This window comes from Schistocerca gregaria, chromosome 2 (assembly GCF_023897955.1).
Source record: "Schistocerca gregaria isolate iqSchGreg1 chromosome 2, iqSchGreg1.2, whole genome shotgun sequence".
Taxonomy (NCBI): Eukaryota; Metazoa; Arthropoda; class Insecta; order Orthoptera; family Acrididae; genus Schistocerca; species Schistocerca gregaria.
This window is the reverse complement of record NC_064921.1, coordinates 389947077-389973220: the sequence shown is the minus strand read 5'-3', so window position 1 is coordinate 389973220 and position 26144 is coordinate 389947077. Positions and strand designations below refer to the sequence as shown.

The 26144-nt window shown below is 39.8% G+C and overlaps 1 protein-coding gene across 1 annotated transcript in view; it reads left to right on the top strand.

The window, feature by feature from the left end:
- The window catches only part of LOC126321317 (HCLS1-associated protein X-1), a 74794-nt gene that overhangs the window by 30874 nt on the left and 17776 nt on the right, over window positions 1-26144 (top strand). Inside the window, exon 4 of the mRNA XM_049994171.1 lies at window positions 7050-7224. Within this exon, the coding sequence (XP_049850128.1) occupies window positions 7050-7224 (175 nt within the window). The remainder of the gene's footprint in view (window positions 1-7049; window positions 7225-26144) is intronic.

Genomic DNA, 26144 nt, shown 5'->3' with positions numbered 1-26144 from the left:
ACCTGCTCTCCAGGAAACTTGGTTCCCGGCAATGCGGACCCCTGCCCTCCACCGCTATAGGGGATATTACAAGAACTGTAGCGAATATAATAGTGCGTCAGGTGGAGTTTGCATCCATGTTCTGAACTCTGTATGTAGTGAACCTGTGCCCTTTCAAACTCCTCTTGAAGCTGTGGCTGTCAGGATTCGGAAGATGCAGGAAATAACTGTCTGCAACGTATATCTCCCTCCAGATGGTGCACTACCCCTGAACGTATTGGCTGCACTGATTCATCACTTCGTAAACCTTTCCTACTTTCAAGAGATTTTAATGGTCATAACCCCTTGTGGGGTGGCAATGTGCTTCCTGGCCGAGGTAGAGATGTCGAAAATTTACTGTCACAGATCGATCTCTGCCTTTCAAATGCTGGGCCCCCCCACATGGCTCATGGTAGTTACTCGGCCATTGATTTATCACTTTGCAGACCAGGACTTCTCCCATCTGTCCACTGGAGAGCCAATGATGACTTGTGTGGTAGTGACCACTTCCCCATCTTCTTGTCTCTTCCCCAGCATCATGCCCACATACACCTAATCAGATGTACTTAAAACAAGGCATACTGGGAAACTTTCACCTCTGCTGTCACCATTTAATCTCCTCCACATGGTATCATCTATGTGATGGTTGAGCAGGTCACTAGAACGATAGTTTCTGTGGCGAAAATGCAATCCCTTGTTCCTTAGGGTGTCCCTGGTGAAAGACAGTACCTTGGTGGTCACCGGAAATTGCTGAGGTCATTAAAGAGCATAGGTGGGCTCTACAGCAACATAAGCTGCACCCTTCCCTGGAGCACCTATTAGATTTTAAATGGCTTCGTGTCCGCATTCACCAGCTTTTTAAAAGACGGAAACAGGAGTGTTGGGAGAGCTACGTCTCGACCATTCGATGCCATACATCACCTTCCCAAGCCTGAATGAAGATCAGACATGTTCCTGGGTACCAGAACCCAACAGGTGTCCCAGGTGTTAACATAAATAGTGTTTTATCTACCGACCCAAACACAATTACTGAGCACTATGCTCGAGCCTCTGTGTCGGCGAATTACCCCCCAGCCTTTCGCCCCCTCAAACAGTGGGGATGGAAGGGAATGTCCTCTTGTTCCCTGCATGCCACATTGAACCTTTACAGAGTGGGAAATCCTCAGCACCCTTGCACGTTGCCGTGACACTGGTCCTGAACCAGATCAGATCCACAGTCATATGATTAAACATCTCTCGTCCAACTACAAGTGACATCTTCTCGTCATCTTTAACAGGATCTGGTGCAACAGCACCTTTCCATCGCAATGGCGGGAGAGCACCATCATCATAGTTCTCAAACCCGGTAAAATCCCACTTGATGTGGATAGCTATCAGCCCATCAACCTCACCAACGTTCTTTGTAAGCTGCTAGAATGTATGGTGAGCCAGCTGTTGTGTTGGGTCCTGGAGTCATATGGCCTACCGGCTTCATGCCAGGGTCGCTCTACCACTGATAATCTTGTGTCCATCAAGTCTGCCATTCGAACAGCCTTTTCCGTATGCCAACACTTGGTTACCATCTTTCTTGATCACCGAAAAGCTTAAGACACGACCTGGTGACATCATATCCTTGCCAGGTTATATGAGTGGGTTCTCCGGGGCCTGCTCCCGATTTTTATCCAAAATTTCCAGTCACTCCATACTTTCCGCGTCCAAGTTGGTGCCTCCCATAGTCCCCCATATCCAGGAGAATGAGGTCCTGCAGGGTTCTGTATTGACTGTATCTCTATCTTTAGTGGCTATTACTGGTCTAGTAGCAGCTGTAGGGCCATCGGTCTCACCTTATCTGTATGCAGATGCCTCCTGCGTTTCGTACTGCTGTTCCAGTTTCTGAGCAGTGCCTACAGGGAGTCACACACAAGGCATCCAGTTTTCATCCGCAAAGTTGTGTGTCGTGCACTTCTGTCTGCGTTGTACCATTCATCTGGAACCATAATTTTACCTTAATGACAATCCACTCCCTGTAGTGGAGACATATTGATTCTGAGGACTGGTTTTCAGTGCCCACCTCACTTGGCTTCCTCACCTTCGTCAGCTTAAGCAGAAGTGCTGTTAGCACCTCAATGCCCTCCACTGTCTGAGCAACACCAACTGGGGTGCAGATCACTCTACACTGGTGCTGCTATGCAGAGCCCTTGTTCAATGCTGCCTTGACTATGGTTCTGCAGCACCTGCAGTGTTGCGTTTATTTGACCCAGTGCACCACTGAGGCGTTCGACTAGCAACGGGAGCTTTTAGGATGAGTCCGGTGATTAGCATCCTGGTGGAGGCCTGAGTTCCTCCATTGAAGGTTAGGCGTGCATTACTGCTTGCTCCCGCATCGGCGGCCCAGGTCAGGGCTCACGATTGCAGTTCTAGTCCAATTGCTTCTGTCTGAACTGCAGTCCATCCCTTTACCACCTCTACTTGAGGTCCATTCACATACACCTACATGGTGTAAACCTTGACTGAAGCTTCGCCTGGACCTTTCACATGGCCCTAAGGACTCAGTTACTTCTGCAGCTCTCCGATGCCACTTCCTCTTGATTCTTGACGTGTTCCAGGTCTCTGAAGTGGTTTACACTGATGGCTCGATGGCTGATGGTCACGTTGGCTTCGTTTACATTCACAGAGGCCATATTGAACAGCATCCATGCCCATTGGCTGTAGTGTTTTCACTGCAGAGCTGGTGGCTATTTTTCGTGCTCTTGAGGACATCCATTCATGCCCAAGGGAGTCATTTCTTCTGTGTACTTACTCCTGGAGCAGCCTACAAGCTATCAACCAGTGCTCCCCTCATCATACTTTGGTAGCGACCATACAGGAGTCCATCTATGCCCTAGAACAATCCAGTTGTTCAGTGGTGTTTGTCTGGACCCCAGGTCACATCGGACTCAAAGGCAACGAAGTTGCCAACAGGCTGGCCAAATAGGCTACACGGAAACTGCTTCTGAGATGGGCATCTCTCAAACTGACCTATGTTCAGTATCATGCTGCAAGGTTATTTGGCTTTGGGAGATGGAATGGCATAACAGTCCGCACAACAAACTGCGTGTCATTAAGGAGACTACGGATGCGTGGAAGTCTTCCATGCGAGCCTCTCGCATGGACTCTGTGGTTCTCTGCCGGCTCCGCATTGGCCATGCTTGGGTCACCCATGGCTGTCTTCTGTGGGTGCGGCACCTGGTTGACAGTGGCCCATATTCTAGTGCACTGCCCTACTTTGACTGCTCTGCAATGAAATCTTTGGTTACCGGACTCGTTGCCACTAATTTTATCTGGAAACGCCTCACCGGCTGATTTAGTTTTACGTTTTATACATGGGGGTGGGTTTTATCATTTGATCTAAGTTTTACTGTCCTTTGTCCCTCTGTGCCCTCCACCCTAGTGCTTCTAGGGTGGAGGTTTTAATATGTTGCAGAGTGGCTGGCTTCTCCTTTTTATTCTCATGGTCAGCCAGCCATGGTAATCTGCTTTCTTGTTTTAATCTCTTCTACTAGTTTCTTGTGTGTCTCTGTGGTTTTCTTGTCACCTTTTGTTCCTTGTGATGTTTGTTGCCTTTTTGTTGTTTTTGTCGCTTTTCCTTCCTCTTGTTATTGTGCTCTATGTTTCGTTTGTTTTATTCTTTCCCTCATATGATTGTTTTAACAGGAACAAGGGACCGATGACCAAGCAGTTTGCCCCCCCCCCCCCCCCCCCCCTTTAAACGAACCAACCATACTGCCTTCCCACATTTGTCCTTCCAGGGGTGCATTTGGCACTGACTTCTTTTTTTATGTATGACTGTATTGAACAATGCAGGTGGAGCAGCTCTTGGAACATGAGGCGGCGAAAGAACTGGTCTGCCCACTCCCTCGACTATAAATCCATCGAGCATGTGAGATGCGTTGGGAAGGCATATTGCAGCATGTCCACATGTACCAATGACCATCCAGTAGTTTTCAACCTAGCTCGTGGAAGAATGGTATGCACTACCACAAGAACGCCTTACCAGCCTTGTCGTTTGCATGACAGCATACTCCCGAGTGAGCATTGACTCTCGTGGTGATCACATATCCTTTTAATAACAATGTACCACCTTTTGTAATGTCCAGGGGACCATCATAAATATCAACAATTCTTCAGTGCAAGTACTGTGTTTGAGTAAAAGTGACATTTATCTTCACTTGTTGCATATTTCTTTCAGTTACCTTTGGTACTATACTGTAGCAGTTTTTTCTATTTATGGTCAAAGTTTCATCAAGCTATAAGATTTGATAGCGACATGTCTTGTGAATTACTTCTGTCCCTAAATTTAGCACACCAGCTTATTATAACATTCTATTTATTCACATTGTGGTGAATGAAAACAAAGTAGACTTGATGCATTGGTAAGTGCTCGCATTGTAGCTCATACGTAAAATCTTATATACTTGCAGTAGACCAAACAACAAGCCGTTTACCCCATTACCACTGCATACCACTATGCCCCACAGACACAATTTGAAAAACAGTGGATTGACCATAATCACTTCGGCTTTCAGCTATTAGTTGTACAGCTACTAACTTGTGACCACAGTGAATAAAAATAATAAAAACGAAGTAATTGATGAGAGCAAGTAGGTTCCAGGAATGTTATGTGGAATAATAATCTCATTATTAAAATTTATGCCATAAGCTTAAAAAAAGAGAAATAAAATAAGCCTTAGCGTCTGTTCAGATTTATGGTGTGGAGATTTTAAGTCAATGAACTGGAAGAAAGGTCAGTAACTTAGTTCACCATATCAGCAAGAATTTAGTTTATTAAATTAAGAGAGGTCATTATGTGGAAAGATCAGCTTAAGTTCAATGACTATCACTGCTGCAATATTCGTTCTGGCAAATGTTACTTTGTCTTTGTAAACAATATTCAGCATAGCTCATGAAAACGAAATTAGTCAAAACCTTTCTTTTGCATGGTGAGGAAGTAATAGAACTGTGTGTCAGTATTCTTAACTGTAGTGTGCAAGTTAGCCAGGAAGATGTTGCTCTTCTTTTCTCTCTCCTGTCAGTAATAAGTGCCAAAGCATAGGTAATAATAGTGAACAAGATCATGTCTGCTGTGATAAGCCACCATCACAGATACTTTGATATTTACAAACACAAAGTACTTACAGTGAGGTGATAGAAGTCACGAAATATCTCCTAACAACATGTTGGACCTCCTTTTGCCCAGAATAGTGCAGCAGATCGACGTGGCATGGACTCAGCAAGTCATTGGAACCTCCCTGCAGAAATATTGAGCCCTGTTGCCTCTGTATCCGTCCATAATTGCGAAAGTGTTACCTGTGCAGGATTTTGTCCCAAATTGACATCTTGATTATGTCTCTTAAATTATTTTGTGGCATTAATGTTGAGCAATCTGGGGACAATATCATTCACTTGAAATGTCCAGAATATTCTTCAAACAAATTGTGAACAATTGTGGCCTGGTGACATGGCACATTATTATCCATAAAAATTTGATTGTTGTTTGGGAACATGAACGCCAAGAATTGCTGCAAGTGATCTGAAAGTAGCCAAACATAACCATTTCCAGTCAATTATTGGTTCAGTTACACCAGAGGACCCAGTCCATTCCAAGTAAACACAGCCCACACCATTATAGAGCCACCACCAGCTGGCACAGTGCATTGTTGACATCTTGGGTCCATGGCTTACTGGGGTATTCGCCACACTCAAAAACTACCATCAGCTTGTACTAACTGAAATCAGGACTCATCTGACCAAGCCACAATTTTCCAGTCACCGTTATGGTCACAAGCCCATGAGAGGTGCTGCAGGTGGTGTCATGCTGTTAGCAAAGGCACTCACGTTGGTCGTCTGCTGCCATAGCCCATTAATGGCAAATTTCACCACACTGTCCTAATGAATACGTTTGTTGTACAATTTCTGCCGTTGTTTCAATCAGTGTTGCTTATCTTTTAGCACTGACAACTCTATGCAAATGCCACTGCTCTCGGTCATTAAGTGAAGGCCGTCGCCACTGTGTCGTCTGTGGTGAGAGGTAATGTCTGAAATTTGGTGTTCTTGGCACACTCTTGACACTATGAATCTCGGATTCTTGAATCCCCAAATGATTTCTGAAATGGAATATTCCAAGTGTCCAGCTCCAAGTATCATTCCACATTCAGAATCCATTAATTCCTATTGTGCAACTATAATCACATCGGAAACCTTTTCACATGGATAATCTGAGTACAAATGATGGCTCCATCAGTGCACTGCCCTTTTATACCTTGTGTATGCAATACCACCACCATCTGATTTTGTGCATATTGCTATTACATGACTTTTGTCACCTAGCTATATATCATTTTTGGTTCCCTGGAAATGATTTTGCCCCATGACTGTGATGTAATCCAGGACAGAAAGGTGGTCAGTGTGATCCATAAAGTCATCTGCCTTTTTTATTGCAGATCTAGTTTTCAACTGACAGTGCACCTATCATCAGTTTGTTATAAGCAGTCATGTAGACTAAACGTAATTATAACTAGTTGGATTAATGCTTGGACATGCCTCAGTTATATTGGAATGTGGGTTGCTATAATTACTTTGAGTCTTATAAGGCACTGATGATGGCTGCACTGTACTTAATGTTACAGCCTTCATAGGTGATGCATTGTACTTAAGATGAATCATTTTCAATGATCTAGTGCCCACTATTATGTTCTTTGTACTTACTATAAAGCTAAAATATTTGCTAGTGTATTTAAAATATAATTTTTATGTTGAAATTGAATGGCTGAGTTTTAGTTTTTCTCGTACTGCTTGGTGCAAGTTATTAACAAATCAGTGTGTTGCAGTTATTGCATATCTATTCATTGGTTCGTATCACTTGTAGTACTCCTTAGTTCATATGTGTTTTGTTAATGTTACGTATTTTGTCTTCTTTGTGTTCATTGAGCCACGGAACAATAAAAAAATTTCAAAGCATCTAGGGAACTTTGTTGTTATGTAATCTGTATAGGACATTGTTTCTTTCTTTCCAGGTATTGGAGATTTCCATTCTATTGAGCCACCTAATGATGATGATGACGGCGATGGAGGCCGAAGAAATGGGAGGAGTTTAAGAGATGAATTATTTAAACCTGGATATCAGTATAAGCATCCAGGTGTTAAAGGGTACTTGGAAGACAAGAAAGAAGATAATGATTTAGATGAGAGGTATACATACTACTTTTATAGAAATAATAGAATTGTTTCACGTTTTAGAAGAGTGCTGGAGTTATCAATAGTGCAGCAAGTTACTTGAACTCCTGTGACAGAATTTATTGTAACATAGTTGGCACAACTACAGTTACATAATTGCAAGCGAAGTGCAACATGTGACATGATGAAACACTCACTTTCTACAGAGAGAAGAAATTTGTTTGTTATAGGTAATAGTGTGGTTTGCTAAGAGCTCTTAGTTTTGAAAGAGAAGATACATTTGTCCATGTGAGTATATAATTAATTTGCCATTGCTTTTGGATTCAGTTTGATTTTTGCAACTTTTAATTATTTATGGTTATTTGATGCATCCAGTTACTTTGTTCATTCAGCTCTCCCTAGTTACTGAAGGAGCTCTGAGACTGAAAAGCTATACTCTGTTCAAAAATTACATAAGGGTTGACTCTCCAGCAGGAGCACACACAAGCTTGGAGCAGAGTTAGCACATTCCACATGAAAAGTACTTGTAATCTTCATTTTATTAAACATACTTAAACTTGTCATCCCTGGGGGCTCACAATTATTTGGTGTGCATGTGCAGGGCGAATGTGGGTCCCCATGCCATTGCACTACTTCTCCCTTTCCAGTGCTGCAGTTTTACACTCTGGCTATATCTTTTCACCGACTTAGTCTCTAGGACAGATTTGCTGCTGCACAGCTTTGTTGTGGACAACCACAGCTGTAACAATGCATTCTCATTCAACGGAACTGCAGCAGTTGTTGAATAATCCTTTATTAGCACAACTAGTTTTGCTATCTAAAATTGCATCATTAGGTACATCTGAACATAAAAAGCAGAGATTGGAGGAAAAATTTAAATTTTTGACAAGAGATCCAGTGAAATAAACATGTAACTGCAATAATGTTTAGATACTAAATGTACGAAGTGGAAAATAACCAGTGAGAGCATCAGGTACACAATAAGCAAAATACTCACATTCAAGTTATTGATGACACTGGACCCTTGTCAAAAATTTTAATTTTTCCTCCACTCTGCAGCCCCCTCCCCACTCCATGTATCTGATGATGCAACATCAGGTTGTACTGCTAAAGGATTATTCAAACAGCTGCTGCAGTTTTGTTAAACAAGGCTCATGGCTGACAGCCGAGCTCACTCTGTTATGGCTTGTCCCACTTTGGTCCCTTATCTTACATCACATATTTTAGATGTTCAGTCCCAACATTTGGGTTTGACTTCCACATTTTCAAAAATTTTACAAATTATATGGGACATGAGGGGAAGGTTGCCCATTACCCAGCATGGTAACCAGTTCATGTGAGTGGTCGTTAAGTACCTATTCAGTTCTAGCTTTCTGACCATGCAGGGATCGTATTTTTGATGCCTGAGCTTTCATCTCCCCATGAATTCCAAGGAGTAAGTGACTGTCCTTGGACTGATCATCACATCAGGAGATCTTTGCTCTGACTGGGTGATACCTGTGGAGAGAGCCACGTTAGGAGTAGGCAGCATCATATCAAATATTTGACATTATGAAATGGCCAAAGTTACCAGCCTGTGGTTGCAAGGCTCTGACAGTCTCCTGAGACAGACTACAATTTAGCGCAGATCCTAATTACTGTAGGAACTTTCTCTCTTTGGTTATGCCATGGGAAGGGACAAAACTGTGAATGAGTTGCAGACAGTTATTTCCCTCAATTCCCGGTATGCCTCCAAATAGAGGGACGATTTTTTGTGGAGAATATTGAAACTGTATTTGGCCAACCCTCTTCTCATAGCAAATGACAAAGTGGTTTCATCTTAATTAAGATGAGAGTCACACCAGGGATGAGAAGGGATTTATCAAGTAACCAACTTGATAAAGTACCTGTTGTCATCACAGCCCACAAGAAACTAAACATGGTTGTCAGGTAACAAGATACTGGTGCATTCATCCTAGTGTTTGATGGGGATTCACTTCCAGGAAAGATCAAAATTATGGTTTATCACTGTTATGTGGATCTGTCTTTCCCACACCTTATGTTGTGTTTTAAATATCAACACTTTGACCATATGTCTTCCATTGTGGGGAAATACCATTTTGTCTGGAACCGGTCTTCCGACTGTCCAGCTTCTTTCCAGTCTTTATCAGTTTCCTCAGTGATGGTACTCCTACCAGTATTCCACATTTTCTGTTATCGATCTTACACTTTCTTCTTCCAATCTTGTAACTTCGCTACACTGGTTGCTACATGACAATCTTAGTGATGGTAACTGCTGTCCCCTGCCCTACAGATAATTTAACACACCAAATTTTTCCAAGAGCCAACTGACAGTTGTATACTTCTGCTATCACATTCACACCTCTGTCAGGGTGCATCTGCAAGGTTGTGGGAGCCATCTGCAGTGCCATCATCCATGCAGCTGGAACTGCTGTTGCCCTTTCTCCATGCTCCTTTCACTGCCAGCCAATGCCTTGTAGATCAAAGATATTGCAACATATGTATGGTATCATAGATGGGCCCTGCAACATTTCAAGAGACAGCTTTCATGGAATCCTCGTCACTTTTAAACAACTTTTCATTAAGGCTTGTTATCTAACCAAGTGTAATAAGAAGAAATGCTGGGAGTGCTACATCTCCTTCTCAGGAACATAGGACTCTTTTGGGACCAAGATCCTTAGTTGTTCAGGCTGCCAGAGATTAACAATTTTTCCAGATCTTTTCCTTTGTGGGGATATTTCTACCTGTGTGTTGTTTCATGCTGAACAGCTCATGTTCCACTTTGGGATAGCGTCAGCAACCTCCTCTTTCTTGGTTGTCTTTCAGATACGTAACTGACAAGTTCAAGACATCTCCATGCCGGATTGTAAGATGAACCTTTCACTGACTGGGCATTATCAGGCTTCGACTCCTCACCGTACTCATCCCCAGCACTGATTAGATACCTAATCAGATAATCTACATATACACCTACATAGGTGCTCTGCAAATCACACTTAAATGCCTGCAGAGGCTATTATTCCACTCAAAAATTGTGCGGAAAAAATGAACACCTATGTCTTTCCATGCAAACTCAGATTTCCCTTATGTTATTATAATGTTCATTTCTCCCTATGTTCATTGGCATCCACAAAATATTTTTGCATTCAGAGGAGAAAATTGGTGATTAAAATTTCATGAGAACATCCTGCAACAACGATAAACACCTTTGTTTTGATGTTGTCCATCCCAAATCCTGTATCATGTTTGTACAGTCTCTCTCCTCTCTCTTGATAATACATAACATGCTGCCCTTCTTTGAACTTTCTCGAAGTATTCTGTGAACCCTGTCAGGTAAGGATCCCACTCTGCACAGCAGTACTCCAAAAGAGGACGGATAAGAATAGTGTAGACGGTCTAATAGATCTGTTGGATCTTCTAAGTGTGCTGCCATTAAACCACAGATTTTGGTTTGTCTTTTCCACAATACTTTCTGTGTCTTCTTTCCTATTTAAGTTGTTCATAATTGTAATTCCTAGGTATTTAGTTGACTTTACGACATTTTGATTTGACTGATTTATGCTGTAACCGAAGTTGAACAGATTCCTTTTAGTACTCATGTGGTTGACCTCACTTTTTTCGTTATTTAAGGTCAATTGCCAATTTTCACACCACATATTTTCTAAATTGTTATGCAATTTGTTTAGATCTTCTGATGACTTTACCAGACAATAAACAGCAGCAGCATCTGCAAACAACCTTACACAGCTGCTCAGATTGTCTCCTAATTTGTTTATACAGATAAGGAACAGTAGAGGGCTTGGGGAATGCCAGAAATCACTTCTGTTTCACTCCATAACTTTTCGTCAGTTACTACAAACTGTGACCTCTCTTACAGGAAATCATGAATACAGTCGTATAACTCAGACAGTATTTCATAAGCAGGCAGTTTGATTACAAGCTGGTTGTGTGGTGCAGTGTAGAAACCCTTCTGGGATCCTAAAGATACAAAAGCAATTTGGAATCCCTTGTCAGTAGCACTTCGAGCTAGTTGTTTTCACAACAACGGTGCTTGCTCAATCCGTGTTAAGTGTGTGTCAATACGAGGTAATTCATAATGTTCTAACACATTATACGTCCCAAAATACTGCTGCATATGGATGTTAATGATATGGGTCTGTAATTTAAAGGATTAATCTGAATGCCTTTTTGAATGTTGGTACGACCTGTGCAACTTCCCAGTCTTTGGCTTGGGATCTTTTCTCAAGTGAGTGATTGTATATGTTTGTTAAGTATTAGACTATTGCATCAGCATACTCTGAAAGGAAGCTAATTGGTATACAGTCTGGACCAGCAGACTTGCTTTTATTAAGTGATTTAAGTTGCTTCACTACACTGAGGTTATCTACTTCTAAGTTACATTGGCAGCTGTTTGTGATTTGAATTCTGGAGTGTTTACTTCATCTTCATTGTTGAAAAAATTTCAGAAGGTTGTGTTTTGGAACTCTGCTTTAGCAGCACTGACATCAATAGTATTTTTATTTCGTTGATGTTGTGTACAGAAGGCATTGATTGTGTCTTGCTGTTAGTATACTTTACTTACAACCAGAATCTCTTTAGATTTTCTGACAGGTTTTAAAGCAAAGTTTGTGGAAACTATTATAAGCATCTCACATTGAACCCTGTGCTGAATTTCGAGCTTCTGTAAAGAATGGGCCAATCTTGGGGATTTTGCTTTCGTTTAAATTTGGCATGCTTTTTTTCGTTGTTTCTGAAACAGTTTTCTGACCTGTTTAGTGTACCGAGGTGGATAAGCTCATCCGTTTGTTAATTTATTTGGTATAAATCTCAGTTGCTGTCAATACTATTTCTTTGAATTCAAGTCGCGTCTGAATGCCACTGAAAGACGTCATCTTCTGTGTGTATTGGTTAGAAGGAGTTTTCCCTTTGCAGTGGTGAATAGTATCATCGTCGCAATCCATAGAACAGACGAAACCCAACTTCTGTCAACAGCTATTGTCTGATTAGCCTCACCAAATCACTCTGAAAACGTCTTGAAAGGATGGTAACTCGACAATTATGTTCTGTTATCATATCACATGGCCTTCTGTCCCCCAACCAGTGTGGCTTTCGAGAGGGATGAATCGCATCTGACCATGTGTTTAGGTGTCAAACAGCAGTCCAACAGGGGTTTTCTAAACTTAAAAACCCTTACTGCAGTCTCTTATCTACATAAGGCACACATCACTGCTCGGCACCTTCACATTTTATTTTTGGTTTCATGACTGGTGCTTTTGTGGCTTAATACCAATTTGTATTTGTCAGTTTTTATCCCATTTCTTGTTTTGGATTATAGTTGGTACATAATTCAACTTCCCCTATGAGTCTGAGACAGTGGTATCATGCAGGTCTCTCTTTCTGAGTGCCACACACTTTTACATCGCCATCAGTGGGCTAATAATCACCGTCAGATAATTGGTCGCCCCTGCGCTGTATGTCAATGACTTTTGCATGTGGAATAGCTTTAAATCTGTAGCCTTGGCTGAGCACCATCCACAAAGTTCCATCTGTAGGACCTCCACTTGGACCCTTTCCCATGGCTTCCAGTTCTTTTCTGTGAATATGTGATTCATGCATTTTTGTAATCATATGATACTCCATCCTGACTCAGAACCCTGCTTGGGTGCCCAGAGCTTGGTCATTGTTGCATAATACCGATTTTTGCAACTCCTCTTTAATAAAAATCTGATATAGTTGCCCCATATTCAAAAGCTTAAGACCAGCTACATGCAAAAGCTCAATGCTTCCTCTTTCCCTGACCATATATCTTTAGGTGCCTGTTACTCTAATATTTTATGGGCCTTTATCTTGTTCCGATTGGGTGCCAGGTTTATGGCTCAGTGGCACCTTTAGTTTTGAAATGGTTGGATCCAGTCCGTCATCGTGGAGTAACACTGGTTGCTGGTGCCTTCTAGACTTGTCCAGTAGACAGTGTGGCGAAATAAATAAAAAAAATTAACTTTATATTTGAAAAATTATGGATATGGAACTGTAACCTTCGAAATTTTGAAAGGCTTTTTTTTACGGACTGTATTGACCGGCTTGAATGCGGAAAATTTCAGTGCTGTGTGAAATTTGCCTGTAATATAATTTACCATTCCGATTAATTACATTTTTGAATTCTATGTCACTGTTCATTTAATCAGAGTTCCAGGTTGTATATGACCCGGGACATCCGGGAAAAACCCGGGAATTTTTTCGTCCGGGACAAAACCGGGAAAAATCCGTGATTTTTTTTAGATTTCCGGGAACTTTTTCTTGTTTTAGTTACCAGATTAAATTTTTGTGATTTTGACTGATAAGAAGCAATACTCTAACGAAGGATATTACTGTATTCCGCTTCTGCAGAATAATGCTGCAGCAAAAAAAAAAAAAAAATTAAGTTGCAAAGGAAATGCGGCATAGACAACAACAAAACACAGTGTACATACAAGCGTCTGCCAACCAAAGTGTCTCAAAGGCTTTAGGAAGAATATGCAGTAGTTCCTAACAACAAATTGCTTCCGATGAGCGTGACATGACAGCTGTTTGCATTTGATTCATTTGAGCAGTTGCAGGCGGGCTCTTGCGCATGCGCAGTTGAATTGCCTATGAGTAGTACCTTCTCCTGCTTCTGGCTATAAATGTGTGGCTGGGTGCCACTATCTAAATTGCTTCGGTTCGGAAATATTGTAGATCCAGGGCTGATGCACAGAGCAGTCTGAGTTGTAGTGGGGAGGTGGGTAGTCTCCATGTGACCTGTGTTTATGTTTAGTGATTTTGTTGTTTCCTCTTCCTTTATTGCTCTCACATTAAATGAAAACAAAACGGTTTTCTGTGGCCAGGAGCTACCAAATGAATTAAAATACGTTCACATAATTACGGAAGGCTAAAATATGTTGTTAGTTTCAGGTTTTATGTCCACCTTTCTGACAGTCAAGCATTAATCATATTGCATAACAATGAAGTTATTTTTGTCGGTTTGCTAAATAGATTTGGCTTTTATTAATATTTTGCGCTGAGGCAGTCAATTTATTTGAAATGAAGTGTTTAATTTTACACTGTTGGCTAGTTTCAACTGTTCGCTACATTTCAAGTGAACATTTTCCATCTTCTAGCTCGTATGGCATTATGCCATAATAAAGGATCAAACATGAGATAATACAGTACTGGTACTCAAGAAAATTTACATCCGAATCTGGACATATGATTGTGTGCTTTAAGCCGAATTATGCATTTTAGTATAGTTCACGAAATTCCGATGCTCCTGAAGTATCCTTTGATGTCTTGTTTCTTTTATGACATAATGCAAGATCTTTTAATATTTTACACCTACTAACATGTGGGCTTCCTGTGTCATCGAAGCTGCGCAGGCGCAGGGACGCCTGTTATCTGGCGCTCTCTGGCAACTGCTGAAACGAACCAATTTCTAACAGGTCACGGGAAAATATTGCGAATGGTGGTTTGAAAAGTGTTACTTTCAAAGTTAATTTCCTTTTACGCAAGATGAACTATATGCGAGAATGTACGATGTATTTCTTAAACCACAGAGCGTTTGACTCTCATTTAAAAATCAACTCTTTGAGGACGACCATCTAGAAGAATTTTGAGCTTAGAAGATCAGACATTTACGTCGTTATTAAAAATTTTACTGGCACATTTGTATGATGTATCTTAAAGTGTAACACACGCAAGATGATCAGTATGTTATGTGGAAGCTTAGCTTTTCCTGCAGCTTATTAATCTTAGAGACCAATATTATTTGTGAAAGCTTCGTTTTTCTTCTAGCAAAATTATGTATATTAATTTAAACCATTAACTTTTCTTTTTGTGTGTTCGCACTACTGAAGAGTGATCTTGCTATTGGTTGACTACACTATGTGTCCTGTGCTGTCATCAGCTGCCGAGGTCACGTGACGTGAGATATGACTGGCTTACAAAAGCTCATTGCAATCTCGATTTCATTACTTCATGAAGTAACATGCAGTGTTTGGTGGAATTCGAATTTATACTTCCGTAAAACGAAGAAATGCAGCGTACATGTTGCTGCACATCAAAGATCTTTCCAAAACGTGTGTTTTTCCCCCTTGGGTTTCGTTTTTTAAAGTACTGGCAAATTCTAAGAATTGATAAGTTGTACAGTGCTGAGGAAAAGTATACTGTCATTTAACATGGAAAAATTGTATTTTCATGCGACAAAGTGTATTTTCAACCGGGAAATCCGAGAAAAATCCGGGAGTTTTATTTCCTTGTCCACATATACACCCTGAGTTATCAACTTAGACGTAGAATTAGTTCTTCTGCCACAATATATAATTCATTAGTCGCCATCGATGTTCTTCTCTTTGTTGACTGTGTGTATCTTCCTGAATCGGCATTGATTCACTTCACAAAGACAGAGGAAACCAAGGAATACAACGCTACGCCGTTTTAAATAATTCTCGTAAAACTTAGATACTTCTCACTATTTTTTATTCACAACACAATAAGACTTGCTCTACTCATCGCACAAAACCATAAACTCTAACAATATGGCTGCCTTTCCGCACACACCAAAAATTACGTCCATCCTCTCCAAGGTAACAATCGAAAGTGTCTCTTAACTTCTTCTTGGAGTATGAAACAAAAGAGAATCCAATATGTACATTACAGAGATTATATTCTACATCCCTCTCAATTTAATCTTTAGCACAGCCTTTAAGGTATTGTACGTCTCTGCGGCGGAATGTGTCATTACAACAGTCTCCACACCGAAACAGGAATCTTCCTTCATCAGTTCCAACAGTACAAATTCTTGCTCACTCTAGCAGCCACTATCTGACAATTTCTTATAATCATCCAACTTTGCATACACGAAGCATTGACATCCTCACACCTGCTGTCAGATGCGATTACCATTTGGAATGTGCCTTGTAGCCCTCTTTATAACATGCTTCCCATTTTCGTGCCTCCCTCACCCCCAAACTATAGGCTAGGACTGATCTATTTCAAGGTCTTTGTTCATTATTTTCTGGATGTGTTCCAATCTCTAACTTCCTCTACAGTTTTTGCCCTCTAAAGTTCTCTTTAGCACCATGGAAGTCATTCCCTGATATCTTAACAGATGCCCTATCATCCTTTCCCATCTCCTTTTCAGTGTTTTCAACATATTTCTTTCCTCTCTGATTCTGTGCAGAACCATCTCATTTCTTACCTTATCAGTCCACCTATTCAACATTCATCTGTAGCAACACATCTCAAATGCTTCGATTCTCTTCTGTTCTGCTTTTCTTACAGTCCATGTTTCACTACCATACAGTGCTGTGCTCCAAACGTCATTCTCAGAAATTTCTTCCTCAAATTAAGGGCCATATTTGATACTAGTAAACTACTCTTGACCAAGAATGGCCTTTTTGCCAGTGCTAGTCTGCTTTTGATGTCCTCCTTGCTCTGTCCCTCATTGGTTATTTTGCTGCCTAGGTAGCAGAATCCCTTAATATCATATACTTCGTAATCAGCAATCCTGATGTTAAGTTTCTGGTTGTTCTCATTTCTGCTACTTCTCATTACTTTTGTCTTTCTTTGATTTACTCTTAATCCATATTCTGTAGTCATTAGACTGTTCATTCCATTCAGCAGATCATGTAATACTTCTTCACTTTCACTCAGGATAAGAATGTCATCAGCAAATTGTATCATTGAAACCCTTCACCTTGAATTTTAATTCCACTTGTGAACCTTTCTTTTATTTCCATCATTGTTTCTTCTATGTACAGATTGAACAGTAGGGCGAAAGACTATATCCCTGTCTTACACCCTTTTTAAATTATGCGTATCTCCCTATAACTTAGCCCTATTTTTCTCAGAATTTCAAACATCTTGCACCATTTTACATTGTCAAACACTTTTTGCAGCTCAACAAGTCCTATGAATGTGTATTGATTTTTTTTAGTCTCACTTCCATTATCAACTGCAGCATCAGAATTGCTTCTTGGGTGCCTTTACCTTTTCTGAAGCCAAACAGGTTATCATCTAACACATCCTCAATTTTCTTTTCCCTTCTTCCATTCTACCCTTGTCAATGACTTGGATGCTAGAGCTGCTAAGCTGATTGTGCAATAATTCTGGCACTCATCAGCTCTTGCAGTCTTCAGAATCGTATGGGTGATATTTTTCTGGAAGTCTGATGGTATGTCGCCGGACTCATACATTCTACACACCAGCCTAACTAGTTGTTTTGTTGCTACTTCCCCCATTCATTTTAGACTTCTTATTGAGGGTTATCTATCCCTTCTGCCTTTTTTGATCTTAAGTCCTGCAAAGCTCTTTTAAATTCTGATTCTAATACTGGATCCCATACCTCTTATAAATTGACTCCTGTTACTTCTTGTATCACATCAGACAAATCTTCCCCCTCATAGTGGCGCTTTCAGTGTATTCTTTCCACCTGTCTGCTCTCTCTTCTGTGTTTAACAATGGAATCCCCATTGCACTTTTAATTTTACCACCTTTGCTTTTAGTTTCACCGAAGGTTGTTTTGACTTTCCTGTACGCGGACTCAGTCCTTCCAACAATAATTTATTATTCGATTCCTTCACATTTTTTATGCAGCCATTTCATCTTAGCTTCCCTCCACTTCCTGATTATTTCATTCCTTAGAGACTTGTTTCTGTATTCCTGAGTTTCCCGGAACATTTTTGTACTCCCTCATTTCATCAATTAACTGAAAGATTTCTTCTGTTACCCATGGTTTCTTCGCAGTTTCCTTTTTTACCTATGTTTTTCTTTCCACCTTATTTGATGACCTCTTCAACTGTACAGCCGACTGAACTATTCCTTATTGCTGTTTATCTTGTCATTCCTTAGTACTTCTGTATCCACTTATTTGTGTATTGATTCTTCCTGACTAGCCTCTTGAACTTCAGCCTACTCTTCATCACTACTAGATTGTGATCTGAATCTATATATGCTCCTTGGTACACTTTACAATCCAGTTTGTGATTTCAGTATCTCTGTCTGACCATGATGTAATCTAACTGAAATCTTCTCGTATCGTCTGGCATTTTCCAAGTTTACCACCTCCTCTTGTGATTCTTGAACAGAGCATTTGCTATTACTAGCTGAAATTTATTACTGATCTCTGTCTGTCTGTGCCCTCTTTCATTCCTTGCCCTTAGCCCATATTCACCTGTAACCTCTTCTTCTGCTCCTTCCCCTAAAACTGCATTCCAGTCCCAGTTTGCGATGTTGTATTGGTTTGCTGTTTATTCTGATAAGAACAATCCTATCACTGAACTGTTCACAGTGACACACTCTTTGCCCTACCTTCATAACAAAACTTACTCCCATTATACCATTTTCTGCCTCTGTGATATTACCCTGTACTCGTCTGACTAGAAATCCTTGTCTTCTTTCCATTTCACTTCACTAATCCCTACTATATCTAGCCTGAGCCTTTGCATTTCCATTTTCAGATTTCCTAGTTTCCCTACCTTGTTCAAGTTTGTGACACTTCATGCCCCGACTCGTAGAACATGATCCTTTCATTGATCATTGAGTCTTATTCTCATGGTCACCTCCCCCTTGGCAGTCCCCTCCCGGAGATTCGAATGGGAGACTATCTCTCCATTGGCAAAAGATTCTGGAATAATCATGACACTTTTTCAGTTATACGCCTCATGTCCTGTGGATACATTTTACATGTCTTTAATGCAGTGGTTTCCATTGCTTTCTGCATCCTCATGCCATTGATCATTGCCATTTCTTCCACATTTAGGGGCAGTTTTCCACCCCTAGGACAAGAGTGCCCTGAACCTCTGTCTGCTCCTCCGCCCTTTTGGTTGGTTGGTGGGTTAATTTGAGGGGGGGGGGGGGGGGGGAGGACCAAACAACAAGGTCATCAGTCCCGTCGAATTAGGGAAGGAAGATGGCCGTGTCCTTTCAAAGAAACCATCCCAGCATTTGGCGGAACCGATTTAGGGAAATCGCAGAAAACCTAAATCAGGTTGGCTGGACATGGGTTTGAACCGTCATCCTCCTGAAAACGAGTCCAGTGTGCAACCACTGTGCCACCTCACTCAGTCCTACCCTCTTTGACAAGACCGTTCACAGAATGAGGGTGACTTCTTATGCTGGAAGTCTTTGGCCGCCAATGCTGTTATTAGTCAACATTTAAGCAGTGGCAGGATTCAAACCCAAGACTGAGGACGTTTTGATTATTCATCAAAAACTGTCTTTGCCCTAATTGGGGTTTGCCTCACTGCAGACAAGCGTTATCAGACTCCTCGTCTGCTCTGACCTACCTACTTTTATTTCTCCTTAAATTATTTCCCACTACCTCAGTTTTACCACTCCTACACACTTTCATAATTTGATAATTTTTTTTACAGCCATAATTAACTCCAGATAAACTATTTCTTTATCAAGGGACTGATTACCTTTCTGTTGTTCAGTTCCTTGACCCCCAACCAAGTAGACAATCAACCAACCCACCCAAACCCATAAGCTATTCAACACATGTAACAGAGATGAAAGTGGAATCAGTGTATTATGGAAGAGTTGCACAACATTTCATTTTAGTTTTATTTGTGGTAACAACATTTTTGAGATGATATGTAGACAGTTTATGAAATTGCATTTCCTGATGAGGTTACCGAATTTTCAACATGCCAGAAACATTTCTATTATTGAATGTAGGTAAACACATTATGTAAACAAAATCTTAAGAATATGTCATGTTCTCATTTGCTCCAAATTGGAACTCTGTCAGATGTCACTAATAAGAGATAATTTGGAAACAAACTACGAATACAGATGTGAACTTTATTGTGTGGCATAATAATGTTGTGCCATGTGGCATCATATGTGTGCAAGTAGGAAGAGAACAGAACACTGGCAATATTTTTATTGTTGCCTACAGTTTTCGGAATGTAGGATGTGTCAGTAGACTGAATTGCAGTACAGCCTGAGTCATAACTTAGTTTGAAAGCGGTCAGTTTGGTTGTGAGTTGGCAAAGCCAGTGAATGCGAATGTGAAAGATTTAGTTGTTGTAAAACACTGATCTGTAGTGTAGACTGAGACCTTGGTTGGATAGAAAAGTGACAGTTTTGTTGTTTGTTAGTGAAGGCTTCAGCTGATCTGATAATTTGACTTAGTGTGACTTGTAATACTCCTCTTGCACTCCAAGAGACAAGTGGTCACCTGGTTTCATTTGGTGGAACAGATAGCCTAGTTTATAATTAGTGTTGTTATGATTTGTGACCAAATTTTCTATTTATTTCTAACAGAACCTGAAAAGATTGCGTCTGTTAATTGTGATGAGGAAATTGAACAGGCTCGAAGAAAGAAGATTAGAAATACAAAGTACACTGCCTCGTGTCTGTTAATCGTGATGAGGAAATTGAACAGGCTTGAAGAAAGAAGATTAGAAATACAAAGTACACTGCCTCAGTGTAGTAGTAGTAGTAGTAGTAGTAGTAGTAGTAGTAATTCTCCTTCTATTACCAAACAGACAATTCCTTGATGCATCAGGATATGTCCTATCAATCAGTCCCTTCTTTTAGGCCAGTTGTGCCATCAATTTGTTTTTCCTCAGCTTGATTTGTTATTTGATCTAACATCTAAAATCGAACATTCTCCTGTAGCACAGCATTTTAAAAGCTTCTATTCTATTCTTGTCTGAACAGCTTATCATCCACCTTTAACTTCCATACAAGGCTACATTCCAGACATAATACCTTCAGAAGAGATTTGCATACACTTAAGTTAGTATTAGACAGTGGAAAATACAGGCTGGAATGTAACAATATAATGGAAAAAGATGTTGCTGCTCGCCACATAGTGAAGATGCTGAGTCGCAGAAAGGCACAACAAAAAGACTGTTGGAAAGATAGCTTTTGGTCAACAAGGCCTTTGTCACAAGTAGACAACACGCAAACACTCCAATGCAACTCGCACAAAAATGACCACAGTCGCTGGCAGCTAGAGCCAGACTGGTGAGTAGCAGCTATCATTTTCATTATATTGTTAAGCTGATATTAGCTGCTAACAGATTCCTTTTCTTCAGAAATGCTTTTCTTTCTATCGCCATTCTGCATTTTATACTCCCCTGCTTTGGCCATCATCAGTTTTGTACTGTGCAAATAGTAAAACATATCTACTGCTTTAACAATGTAGGAAAAGGTATATTGCTTCTTACCTTAAAGATGACATATTAAGTCGCAGACAGGCATAATCAAAACACACTTCCACATAAGGTTTCGGCTACAGCCTTCAACAGAGAAAGAGAAAAACATACCATTCGTTCACACAAGGAAGCACACCTCACGTACACATGACCGCCAACCCCAGCAGCTCGGGCCAGAATGCCATCTTTTTCTACATTGTTGCTATTCTTACCTAGAGTTACATCTACTACTTTAATTTCTCGTTTTGTAATCTGGTTACCTCAACATACCCAAAATAAATTTGATTACACATCTTTTTTTTGTTGTTGATATCCTTGTTATAATTCCTTTTCAAGGTACTATCTAGTCCACTGAACTCTTTCCTAATCCTTTGTTGTCTCTGACAGAGTGAAAGTGTCACCAGCAAATCTCAGAGTTTTAATTTGTTCTCCTTGAACTTTAATTCCCTTTCCAAATATCTCCTTCATTTCATCTACTCCTTGCGCAGTGTACAGATTGAACAACATTAGGGATAGGCTACAACCCTGTCTCATCTCCCTCACAGTGTAGTTTCCCTTTCATGTCCTTCAATTCATAGAATGGCAGTCTGGATTCTGTATGAGCTGTGAATAACGTTTTACTACCTGTATTTTATCCCTACTAACTAAAGAATTTTGAAGAGTGCCGGCCAGTCAACATTGTTTAAGGCTCCCTCTAAATCTACAAATGCTATGAACATAGGTTTGCCTTTCATCAAGTCATAGGATCAGTCTAGCCCCAAGTGTTCTGACATTTCTCTGGAACCCAGACATTCTTCCCTGAGGTTGGCCTTGAACAGTTTTTTTCATTTTCACATAAATAATTTATGTCGGTATTTTGCAACCTTGGCTTACTAAAGTGATGGTCCAGTAATATCCACACCTGTCAATACCTGCTTTCTTTGGAGTTGGCATTATTACACTCTTTCTATAATCAGAAGGTACTTTGCTTGTGCCATATTTCTTGCGCACCAGATTGAATAATTTTGGCATGACGCACTCTCTCAGTGATCTTAATAATTCTGTGAGGGTCAGTGTTGGGTCAAATTCTTCTTGCTGTGTCATATCTCCCATCTCATCTTCACATATTTCCCCGTTTCTTTCTCTTCTTTACTTAGTACAAGTTTGCCATATGAGCTCTAGATATTCACACTGTTACTTGTCTTTTATCCAAAATTGCTCTTTAATTTTCCCGGAGGCGGTGTCTATATCTCCCCTAGTTATGCATGCTTCTACAGCCGTGCATTTGCCCTCTAGCCATTCCTGCGTAGTCAGTTTGCACTTCCTGTCAAATCTCATTCTTAGAAATTTGTATTTCTTTCATCTGCTTCATTTGCTACATTTTTATATTTTCTCCTTTCATTAGTTAAATTCAGTGTCCTTTTGTTATCCAGGGGTTCCCATTCAGGCCTGCATTTTTACTAGTATGATCCTTTGCTGTATTATCTACTTCATCTTTCAAAAACTATGCCTTTACCTTCTGCTGTATTCCTTTCTCTTGTCTCATTCCACCATTGGCTGGTGCTCCCTCTGAAACACTTGAGCATTCTCTGGTACTTTCAATTTATCGAGGTCCAGGCTCCTTAAATTCCTGCCTTTTTACAAATTTTTGGTTTTAATCAGCATTTTGTAACCATTAAATTATGTTTGGTGTTCCCTTTTGCCCCTGGAAATGTCTTACTGTTTAAAATCTGGTTTCAGACTCTGTCTCACCATTATACAATCAGTCTGAAATATTCCATTGTCTGTCACTTTATTAGACCTGTCTTTTGCTCTACAAGTCTTTGGTAGCCACGCATTTTCACTGATTCACCACCTGAAATTAGATGATCTAGGATCTACACCTAAAATGAAGAGCCAAAAATCTCCTCCACCTGAAATTAGATGATCTAGGATCTACATCTAAAATGAAGAACCAAAAATTTCCTTTGGGAGTTCAAAATGATGATTCACCAGTCTTTAATTGTTTCACTGTGATCCTACCAGTGCAGGTCTCATACAATCTAATAATATTTGCACACAGGAAGCTGGTAAACACACACATGGACCTCAGCAGTCACTGCACCTTTCGAAAACAGACTTGAACATAGTACTTATGAAGTGAAGTGCTCTGAGGTTGCTTCACTCTTTAATTAAGTTAATATATCACAAAACAATTCTTATAACCATCAATGTTTTGCAGCTGAACCAAAACTGCTCATTTTAACAGATGTTGCTCATGTCTATGACATATGCTTACTCAGCCTTATTAAAGCAAATGTAGAAAAAGCACAAACAGGCCCTGGGGCTGGGCTGTATATATGTAATTGATGCCAAGCTAATACTGAAACTAGACTGATGAACGCTGAAGCTGAATCAAACAAAGGCTAAGAACAGACTGACTGAAATGGCAGGAGAGTTGCCCTTATAAAGACTTGCTCCGGAATAGTGTACAATATTGGTTAATTAATAATAGTTTATAAATTCTATAGGTTGTAAAGCTAATCTTTTATTGGGTATTGATCTTCTGTTATTTTTATATTATTTATCATGTGCAGCATCTATTAAAATATGCAGTACTATTTTAAGTGTATGCAGTGGGAATCCTGGGTTTATGGCCATGAAATCCATCTTCTATGTTAAAATCCAGGTAGATTCAGAAAAATCAGATGATCAACAATATATCAACATTTCCTGAAAATTCACAGGGGTTTGGCTACAATTGGCCCTGAAAATTTGGATCAGGTGAAATATTTAATTATTATTGCCTTTCAAACAAATTAAGTTTGAGCTAACGTAAATAAATTATAGAAAACAGGAAAATGGCAATTAATTTGAAAGTGATTTTTCTATCAAATCTACCTATTAGTGCATAAGATTTTCCCTATGGCTAGATGTATGAAATTTTATAATTACAATAACTTTTGATTGGGATAATTTCTGGTGAAACTAATTAGCTCATTCCATCAAAACAACAAACTGAATGATTTAAATCAAACAATGGAAAATCCAGGATGGAATGTAACAGTATTATGAAAAGGAAAGTTGCTACTCATCGTATGGCGGAGATGTTGAGCAGCAGATAGGTCTTAAGGTGTTCGTCAACAGTAGAAAACACACACACACACACACACACACACAACTTCGTGTGTGTGTGTGTGTGTGTGTGTGTGTGTGTGTGTGTGTTGTCAACTGTTGACGAAAGCCTTAATGGGCGAAAGTTTTAGTTGTGAAACTGAATGATTTGAATAATAAAGTTTTGTGTTGATTTGAATAATAAAGTTTTGTGTGTGTATTGGGGGGAGGAGGTTGTTTCTACAATTTTGATAATGAGTGCTCATTGCAGGAACTTTAACACATGAATTTTGAAATGTTTGTGGACCTTAATATTTTAGTGTACTCAGAGTGATGAGAGCCAACCTGCTTCATCACATGGTGAAAGTGGCCAAAAGTTTCAAAAAATACTCAAGTTACATAACTATACATTGGTGCTAAAAATTCCCTTAATTTACTTATTGTATTGATGGTTTGAAAGTTCTTAATTCGTGGCAATGGAAAACCTCTGTCTGAATACTAATCGTTCTCAGGTCTGTTTTTTTTCCCTAAAACTTTAATTAGTGTGACCGGAATAAAACAACTCTGCATCAAGGTCTTATGTATGTCATGTGTTGACCTTTCATGATGACAACTAGAAGAATAAAAAAATTAATGTATTATACATACCTGTCTATAGACACACAAATACATCTTTGCAAATTATTGGTGATATCAGCTGAAGCAGACTGGCTTGTCTCAGTTTCTTTATGTACACACGTTCATGAATGTGGCAGTAGTGTGACCTTATGTATGCAGCAACAATGTGGCACAGTGGCTACAGCAACAATGGCCTGTAATGGCGGAGTGAGCAAATTTTTGTTGTACGTAAGTGTCAGTATGTTAACTTGTGAATTTGTCACATAGGTCATACAGTTGAGATTTTGAGAGATGTCGGTGTGAAAATTCTGTGTGTGTACAAATGTAAATTGTGTTAATTGAAGAAATATGGCCTGGATATTTTAGAACTGTGTCTCACAGAAATTTTAAATGGAAAAATAAGCATTAATAAAGCTAGATGAGAATATTATATTCCCAAAGGAACCCTTATTGACAGAATTCATGGTCCAGTGTTTTGTTTCTGTGGAATTTCATAAAGCAAATTTGTAATAAGATATTTCTGTCCTAAAACTTTCTTTGTATGTACTCTAAAATAAGTATTAAAAGTTAATTATTATGATTTAGTTGAAAGTATTGATAAAGTTTCAGAACAATTAAAGTTGCCCTAGAGCCATAAACAATCCACAGTTGCCACATAACAGATAAGCAGTCAACCTCATCCCCAGGTAGGATGAAGTCTAAATCTCTTACAGCAAAATGAGTTTAAAATTTTATTACTACAGTTCAATAACAATGCTCTGAAAGAAAAATCGGTTTCTTAATTTCATTGTTTTCAGAAATTTTTAAGGTCCAAACTTCACCTTATTGGACAGCACAGCCTTGTTTCAAGATTCTTAAACCAATGATTAAATTATGCTCTGTACAAAATTCTGCCTGCAACTTCCTGTTTCATCCCTTTCCTCCAGTTGATGTTATCTTACATTTTCTCCTTACCTTTTCTTCATACTATTGAATTCCAATCACCCATCATAATTAAATTTTCATCTCCTTTAACTATCTTAATAATTTCATTTACCTCATCGTACACTCTTTCAATTTCAT